Here is an 8,743-nt window from a genome sequence, read left to right as displayed (position 1 = left end):
GTGTGTTTCTTTTGGTGATTGTGTGTCTGTGTGGTTGTGTTGTGATTATGTGTCTGTGTTATGATTGTGTCTGTGTGGTTGTGTTGTGTCTTTGTGTGATTTTGTGTCTGTGTGGTTGTGTTGTGATTGTGTGTCTGCATGGTTGTGTTGATGATTGTGTGTCTGTGTGGTTGTGTATCTATGTGGTTGTGTTCTGATTATGTGTCTGTGTGTCTGTGTGGTTGTTGGTGATTGTGTGTCTTATGTGGTGGTGGTGTTGTGATTGTGTGTCTGCGTTATGATTGTGTCTGTGTGGTTTTGTGTCTGTGTGGTTTTGTGTCTGTGTGGTTGTATTGTGATTGTGTGTCTGTGTGGTTGTGTGTGACTGTGTGTGGTGTCTGGCAGGGTGAAATCTACATGCTCAGAAAGCATTCGGCACACATGTGTACTCTGTGCAAAGACATGCCTGTGATGGTGCCTGTGTGTGGCTGATGGCCACTGAGTGCATGAGAATGCAGAATCGAGGGCTTCAGTGTGTCTCTGAGGGTATGTCCCTAAGGGACACGTCCCTACGGGAGCGACTGAGTGTCTTAGCTCCAGTCTTAGTATATCCTGCTGTGAACATCTCAGCAGGTGCCCCAGTGTTTTAGGTCAGGACTCAGGCCATGTCGTCTAGAGAGATTCCATTGTGGGGAGGCATAGGTGTGTGTATGTGTGGGGGAGGGGAGGAGAAAAGGAGGGGGAGAGGGGGATGGAGGGAAAGAGAGGGAGGAGGGGGAGAGAGACGAAGAGAGAGAAGGGAAAGGGGGAGAAAGGGAAGAGGGAGAGAGGAGGGAGAGAGAGAGAGAGAGAGAAGGGGATCCTTGGCAAACAACCTTTCTTTGACCCTCCCTGTTTCCCATCTTTCCCCCAGACTGTGAAACACCCTTGAAGAAGGAGGGGGGTCTCCCTGAAGGGCCAGTTCTGGAGGCCTTACTATGTGCAGAGACAGGGGAAAAGAAGATAGAACTGAAGGAAGAAGAAACCATCATGGACTGTCAGGTGGGGTGAGAGTGGGGACTCCCCTCCAGCCCCATCCCTTTTGAGACACCCCCCCTCCAAAGGCAGATATCCTGCAAATCCCTCCTCCAGGCTTGTTTTGGGATAACCACATTTCCCCCTCCAGCCCATGTGACGCAGGTCTCCCAATTATCTTCCCAAGATGACACTTGGGAGTGTCTCCTGCTCCAGAAACTCCCTTGACTCCCCACGTGTAAGGAATCAGCATTCCTAGCCCAGCCCTTCTGTCTCAGGGGTTTCCACACTCCTAGGGGGTCTTCTCACCCAGGTTCCTTGTATGCCTGCGTCTTTGTTCAGATCACATCCCCCTCCTCTCTGCCCTCTCCAGCCTTCCCAGTTGAGATCCCCTCCCCTCTTTCCTTGACGAAATCCTCTTTCCCTAGTTTCCAGCCTTTCAGGGCACTCTCTACCCTACATTCTTACCCTGAGTTTTTTTTTGTTTTTGTTTTTGTTTTTTTGGGTGTGGAAGGTTCCCTCCCCATCCCCTCACTTATAACAGAGCACTTTTCCTGCCCCCACCCCTCCTTGGGGACCCAGCTGGGGCTGCCCCTGCTCAGGCTTTACACATCCCTGATGCTGCTGCCCTATCCCAAAGTCGTATCAAGCATCCCTTCCCTGAAAACTTGTGTTTCCTCCTGCCCAGAAGCAACAGATGTTAGAATTTCCCCATGAACTTGAGGTGGAAGATCTGGAAGATGACATTCCTCGCCGAAAGAACAAAGCCAAGGGGAAGGTAGCTGGGGCCCTGCTCCCCCCATCCCCCACTCCTCCCCCTCCAAGGCCCAAGTCTAGCTTCTCCTGGCGCCTGACTCTTCTCTAGTGTTTTTCCTGGGCCAACCAAGTAGCCGAATTCTCTGCCTGGTGAACCCAACTCTCTCCCGATGTCTCCTCTTTCTACCCTTCTTCCATTTCCCACGGTCTTTGCTCCTGTTGCCCTGGGCCTCAGATCTGCTCTGCCTAGCATCTCCACCAAGGATGTTAGAGCCCATAGGATGTTAGAGCTGGAGGGGACCTCAGACACCATCTAGTACAAATTCAACATTTGACCGTTCAGCAAACTGAGGCCAAGAGAGGTTAAATGACTTGCCCGTAGTCACATAGTCATTAAGTGACAGGCTCGAATCCAAGATGAGGCCTTGGACTCCAAGTTCAGTGCTGCCCTTCAATGCCTTGCGCCCCCCCGTTAACATCCCCCAAGGCCTTGGCTCCCTAGGGTCTCCTCTGGGTCCCCCTGTCTAGCTCCTTGAGCATTGAGAGCACCCCTCTCAATACTCCTAGCTATATCGATCTCTTTTCTTTCTTCTCTGACCTGCCCTTTTCCTCTCAGGGTTTTCCCAATCCTGGCCTTAATCCTTCCAGTTTCTTCCTCTCTCCCTTTCCCCCAGCCCCTCCAAGTTTCCTTGTTTTTCTTCCAGGCGTACGGCATTGGGGGGCTTCGGAAACGCCAGGACACTACCTCCCTGGAGGACAGGGACAAGCCGTATGTCTGCGATAGTGAGTCCCTTTGAGGTGTGGGGAAAAGGAGAGGGACCCCCAGAGCCCTCCCCCATCCTGGGCTGAGGGCTGATGGCAGGGGACAGGGAGGAGCCTAGGGGGAGGGGAGATGGGGCAGGGCTGATGGTCCACCAAAAGTGGGTTTTTTGGTTTTGTTGGGAGGATGGGGCCAAAGTTCCCCTAGAAGCCTCCTTCCTGTTCTCTGTGGGGGCAGGGGATTACCCTGCTGGAGTGGGAAGGTTTGAGGCCATAGTAAGCAGGAGAGTGGCAGGGGGGCCAGGTCTGCCGTGCCTCTTGGGATGTGTCCCTTCAACTTTGGGGCCAAGCTCGATCAAATCCCCTGGAGGGTCTCAGGCTGCAGTGCAGTGGCTGGTGGGGGTGTGAACGAGTCTGGAGCAGGCAGGAGAGGGGTGGTGGGGACAGGTCTGATCAGCCCCCTCCCTTCCCCATCCCCCACCCCCCAGTCTGCGGGAAACGTTATAAGAACCGCCCAGGTCTGAGCTACCACTACACCCACACCCACCTGGCAGAAGAGGAGGGCGAGGAGAACGCAGAACGGCACGCCCTGCCCTTCCACCGGAAAAACAACCACAAGCGTGAGCCAGGGGGCCAGGGCCTGGGGGGCATCAGGAGAAGCCCAGGGGGCTGGGCTGGGCTGGGCCAGGTGCCTCAGAGCATCCCTCCCCAAGTTTGGGAGCCTGGCACATCGTCGTGGTCGCCTTCACCATCGTTGGGGTTTCCATGGCAACCAGCCCTCTCCCTGGCCCGGGCGTAAGATTTCTGGGTCTGATTTATTGCTTCAATTAGAGATCAGGGAGGGGGTGGGGAGATGACAATGGGGGGTGATGGATGATTTCCCCACACACACTCCACTTCAGCCTCCTTCCCTCCCTCCTCTTGGGCCTGGGGGCACCTGGGGAAGCCTTGGGCTTTAAGCCTGCTGAGCCAAGTGGGCAGCCAGAATTCCAGCCCCCTCCCATCCCTTCCCCTCCCTGCAGATAACTGGAGATGCCCAGGAAGAGGGCATAGAGCAAAGGGATGGTGTCTAGGGGTCCCTTAGTCCTTCCACTGGGCCCCTCTCTGCTTAGATTGCTGGGGTTCCCCCTCTTTGTGTGTCTTTCTGCGCCTGGCTCTGTGTATATCTGTGGGTGGCCCCAGCACAGCCCTGCCTTTGAACTCTTCCTGCCTAAAAAAGGCAGCCCATCCAAGTACTCCATCCCAGGGGAGAAGGGCATTGAGGGTACCAGTGTCTGTGGTGCCAAGCCATCTCTCTGCCTCCCCAGAGTTTTACAAAGAACTGGCTTGGATTCCTGAAGCCCACAGAAAGCACACAGGTAACCCACCTCCTCCACTCTGAATCCTCCTCTTCTTTGGCTGGAAAGACAACAGAGACAGAGAGAGGCAGAGACAGAGACACAGACAGAGACAGAGAGAAACAGACACAGGGTGACAGAAATAGAGAGAGACCAAGAGAGACATAGGGACAGAGATAAAGAGAAACAGAGACAAAGACTCGGAGACACAGAGAGACAGAGACCAGAGAAAGAGAGAGACACGGAGCTGGAGAAGGCAGGCACCTAAAAATGGAGAAGGAGAGGGAAAGACAGAGGACAGAGACTACGATAGGGAGAGAGCAGCAGGGAGAGAGGCAGGGTGAAGGTTGGGGGGCACCTAGCACCCTTGTTCCTGCAGGCCGGACCTCCCAAGCCTTCCTGTTGTTTTCCAGCCAAGAAGGCTCCAGATGGCACAGTCATCCCCAATGGCTACTGTGACTTTTGTCTGGGCGGTTCCAAAAAGACGGGGTGTCCTGAGGACCTCATTTCCTGTGCTGACTGTGGCAGATCGGGTAACTCCCACCATAGAGGACCCAGGCAGGGATCAGGGGAAGTCCAGGGCACACAGGATGCCCAGAAGGCACGCATTGTCGCTAGGGGCCTGAGCTGCCTAGAGAAGAGAGTTGTGGTTCCTAGGGCATCTCGGGTCAGAGATATCCACAGGATGGATCACAGGGTTTAAAACAGAAGGGAACCTCAGAAGTTCTCCAGTCCAGCCTCCTCATCTTACAGAGAAGGAAACTGAAGCCCACTGATAGGACGGGACTTAACCTGGGTCACACAGCTAGTAAGCAGCAGCTTAGACGGGAACTCAACCACTCACTCCAAATCAAATGCCCTTCTCAGTGCATGATCAATTGTTAAGCATTTAATAAACACTTGCTATGTGCCATACACCATGCAAGACAAAACTGAGACAGTCCCTTCCCTGAAGCAGCTTCCATTCTAACGGGGAAGGCGACATCTACACATGCCCACATAGACATCACACCCTCGCTCTGAGCTGGAGTTTCTCTGTCCTCCTCAGAGGTATGGTGGCATGGGGGCTGGGCCGGGGGAGGGAGGGTTAGAGACCTCCCAATCCTAGAAAACTACACGGGCACGCACTCCTCCTTCCTGTGGGTACCCCCAGAATGAAGGTCTATCTTTTCCCCACTCCAACACTTCTCATCCCACATCCTAACTCAGCGGCCGCCCAAATGGTCCGCCAAGACCGACGGGGAAACAGGACACCTGATTACTTATGGTGCCTTGGAAACAGCGCCCACAGACCTGGGTTCAAATCCTGTTTCTGCTGCTTACTACCTTCTGTGACGTTGGCCAAGTTACTCCCCCTTCTTGGGTCTCAATTTCTCCCACCTATAAAATGAGGCACTAAGAATCAGATGGGGGAAAGTGGAAGGGAATAAACAATTACATAGCACCTACTATGTGCCAGGCACTGTACTAAGCACCTTATAAATATTCTCTTATTTGATCCTCACAACACCCCAGGAAGGTAGGCACTACTATTATCTCCATTTTACAGATGAGGAAACTGAGGCACAGAGGTTTAAATGACTTGTCCAGAGTCACATAGCCAGTAAGTTTCTGAGGCTGGATTTGAACTCAGGTCTTCCTGAGGCCAGGCGCAGTGTTCTATGCCCTGCACCACCTAGTTGCCTCTAGATGGCATCTACGAACCCTCCTAGCTCTAAATCTCTGCTCTTTGCATTTGCTATTTCTACAGATAAAGCCAGAAAATTATATAGTTTTAGAACTGGAAGGAATTTTTTAGAGGCTGACCCTCTCATTCTACAAATGAGGAAACAGAAGTAACTTGCCCAAGGTCACAAAGAGTGACCCTGGGGTAAATGGTAGAGTCAGAATTCAAACCCAGGTCTTTTGACTTTGAGCACAGGGAGGTTTCACTCTACCACAATGCCTCAAGAGGAGATTTAGCAGGACAAGGAAGAGAGGAACACTTTTAATTTAACTTCCATCAAATATATGGAGGAATTGTTGTGGACTACAGTGTGGAAGGGGGCTCAGAGGACATCTAGGTTGGCCCTATTATTTTACAGATGAGGAAACTGAGGCTGAGGCAGGGAAAGTTGTCACATGGTGACTCAAACCCAGGTCCTTTAACGAACTTGGAGGATTAGAGATCATGCTGGATAGAACCTGAAGGACCTTCTGGTTTATACTTCATATTCCACAGATGATGAAACTGATAATAGGGATTTAGTATCAGAGTTAGGGATTTGAACCTAGGACCTCTGACTCCACCGTACTTTCTCCTAAGAAGGAACAGAAATGTTCCGTGTGACCACAGATGCCAGAACTAGGAGCAGTGCATGTAGAGTGCAGACTGATTTGGCTTACTGTAAGGAAAAACTCCAATGAGGAGAGAGCCTCAGGGAAAGGAAATGAGCTCCCCATCACTGGAGGTACCCAAGTACAAAGGACTCCAGTGGAGGAGGGTATGGGGGAGGGGGTCCCTACTTGGGAAGGAGGTTGGGCTCAACCACAACCTTGTCAATGCCTCCCAGCTCCAAGGGCCTGAGACTGTCTAAGTCTGGGATGCTGAGCCCATTTTGGACTCACCCCCTCCAGGTCACCCATCCTGTTTACAATTCACGGTGAACATGACTGCAGCTGTAAGGACATACCGCTGGCAGTGCATCGAATGCAAATCTTGCAGTTTGTGCGGCACTTCTGAGAACGATGTGAGTGCCCACCCTGCCCAGCAGTGCCAGGCTCTCTGGTGTCTTCAGCCCACCCCCGCCCCACACCATGGTGCTTTCTGCACCCAAGCCCACTCCCTGGCGGGATGAAGAGAATCACAGGCCCCTTAGATCACCTGGTCCCTAATCAGAGGGGGAAACTGAGGCCTGGAGAGGGGATGGGTAGGGCTTGTCTGAGGTCCCACAGTGAGTCAGGAGGACTAGAGCCCTGGGCTCTTTCGGCCCCGCCTGAGCCTCCCTCCCCCTCCCCCCGCCCCCCAGGGCCTCCGGCGCCCCCCCTCCCGGGTGCCCATGACGCCGGGTGCCAGCCGCATGGGTCTTACCCTCCAGGACCAGTTGCTATTCTGTGATGACTGTGACCGCGGTTACCACATGTACTGCCTGAGCCCCCCCATGGCTGAGCCCCCAGAAGGTGAGCTGGGGAGGCGATCGCAGGGTGGGGTGGACAGAGGGTCCCTGGCAGGCATGACTCAGGGAACAGGGTGGAAGAGTGTCTGGGGAGAGGGATGCACGCGTGAGGAGCTAGTGGGGGACAGCAGGATGCCAGCGTCCCTCCCTCTTTGGCCTCCCCACAGGAAGCTGGAGCTGTCACCTGTGTCTTCGGCACCTGAAGGAAAAGGCATCAGCCTACATCACCCTCACCTAGGCCTGGCCTCACTTGCCCCTTCCCTTACCTGCCCATCCCTTTTCTCTGACTCTGAGCCCCTCCCCCTAGGGATGGGGCCCACAAAAGGGCCAGGTTCCCTTCCCCCACAGAGGGGAGTATGTGCCAGCTCCGGCCTCCCTCCCTCCTGGGCGGGGGAAGCTAGCCCGGCCTCCACTCCCGGGTGGTGGGTGCTGGGGATGCTGCTCTCCTCAAAGCCATAACCCGCCTGTGGGCGGGCACTAGGGGGCGGGCACCGGCTAGGGAGTGGTAGGGGCATGGATGGAGCCTTTTTCTAGAGAAAAAGACAAAAAGTTAAAAAAAAAAAGACAAAGTAATATATACAGAGAGAGAACTATACAACTTGGTGGGCCTGGATGGTGGGCACCCCCCCGCCCCGAGTTTCCCACTGGGCCTGTGCTGACTTCCTGCTCGGCCCCCTCCCCTAATTCTGTGGGGAAGCTGGTGGTCTAGTCCCATCCTGGGGGCCCACCCCAGCAGCAGGCAGTTTCCCACCTCATGCTCTGGGTAGGCAGGTGCCATGCTTGCCCCTTTTTGGCCTGCCCCCTGACCCTTCCCGCGGTGCCCGCCGTGGGCGTTGCATGATGTGAACCATGGTTTTTAAAGTCCTGTTCCCCTTGCCCCCCTCCTTGTGCCCGCTCCCCCATGCCCACTGCAAACTGTGGGCAGGGGCTGGGCAAGGCGGGCTCTGGCGCTCGCCAGAATGAGAAGCACAGAGTTTGCACCCGTACTGGTTTTTTTCTCCCCATCCCCATCCCCTTGCCAGGCAAGGACCAGGCCCCTTGGCAATGGGGGGTCCCCTGAACCCTGATGCCCATCTTGAGGGCAGTTGGCGAGGGGGGCAGCTGTTTCTTGTGGTCGTGTGTGTTTAATTGTTGGGGTATCCAAAAGACGCTGGGGTTCCTGAGCAAGTGGGTAAGGCCAGGGAGAGGGGGGTCCTGGGGGGCCAGGGCGCCATGGGCTGGCCCTGGCTTCCTGGCACCATGGCCCCATCCCCCCACCTCCCTGTACAGCCTGTCTCCCCCCTTGCCTGCCTCTACTGTGGATCACCCTGTTCTGTGTATTAAATCGGGCCTGGCCCTGCTGCGCCCTGGCCGCTGCCTCCTTCTGTCGGCGCCCTGTTGGGGTGGGGAAGGCAGGAAGGAGAGAGGGAGGAGGCGAGGGCCCTAGTCCAGCTTTTGTCTGTTTCTTTTCCTTGACTCATCTTTCTTCCCATCTTCCTCCAGTCTCTTTCCCTAACACCTCCAGTCTCCCTCCAGGCTATCATGCCACCTCCTCTTGGGTCTCCCTCCCCAACACCCCATTTCCTCTTCTTTCTCTTTTCCTTCCCCAGACCCTCCCTATCACCCCTCTCCCCCACTTTCCTCCAGTCTCTTCCTGTTACCGCCCCAAGTCTCTCCAACACCCCATTTCTCTAGTGTTCATCATCAGCCATACCCTTCCCTTCTTTCCGTCTCTCTCCCCATCCCCCTCCGTCGCTCCTTGTC

At 54.8% G+C, this 8,743-nt stretch overlaps 1 protein-coding gene across 5 annotated transcripts in view; it reads left to right on the top strand.

Annotated features, from left to right (window-relative positions):
• The window catches only part of DPF1 (double PHD fingers 1), an 11,453-nt gene extending 4,088 nt beyond the window's left edge, over positions 1-7,365 (top strand). For 2 of the 5 annotated variants that reach the window (XM_027855219.1, XM_027855218.1), the window contains exons 4-12: positions 893-1,020; positions 1,682-1,771; positions 2,454-2,532; positions 2,997-3,128; positions 3,816-3,866; positions 4,259-4,378; positions 6,462-6,574; positions 6,923-7,004; positions 7,168-7,365. In XM_027855219.1, coding sequence (XP_027711020.1) covers positions 893-1,020; positions 1,682-1,771; positions 2,454-2,532; positions 2,997-3,128; positions 3,816-3,866; positions 4,259-4,378; positions 6,462-6,574; positions 6,923-7,004; positions 7,168-7,238 — 866 coding nt within the window. In that variant the 3' untranslated portion in view covers positions 7,239-7,365. Of the gene's footprint in view, positions 1-892; positions 1,021-1,681; positions 1,772-2,453; positions 2,533-2,996; positions 3,129-3,815; positions 3,867-4,258; positions 4,379-6,461; positions 6,575-6,892; positions 7,005-7,167 lie in introns of all 5 variants that reach the window. The other 3 variants (XM_027855217.1, XM_027855220.1, XM_027855221.1) reach the window with 3 other exon arrangements.
• Positions 7,366-8,743: the final 1,378 nt, after the last annotated feature.

Source organism: Vombatus ursinus, unplaced genomic scaffold, assembly GCF_900497805.2.
Source record: "Vombatus ursinus unplaced genomic scaffold, bare-nosed wombat genome assembly UNPS02010822.1, whole genome shotgun sequence".
NCBI classification, from domain to species: domain Eukaryota; kingdom Metazoa; phylum Chordata; class Mammalia; order Diprotodontia; family Vombatidae; genus Vombatus; species Vombatus ursinus.
This window is presented reverse-complemented; position numbering and strand designations above follow the sequence as displayed.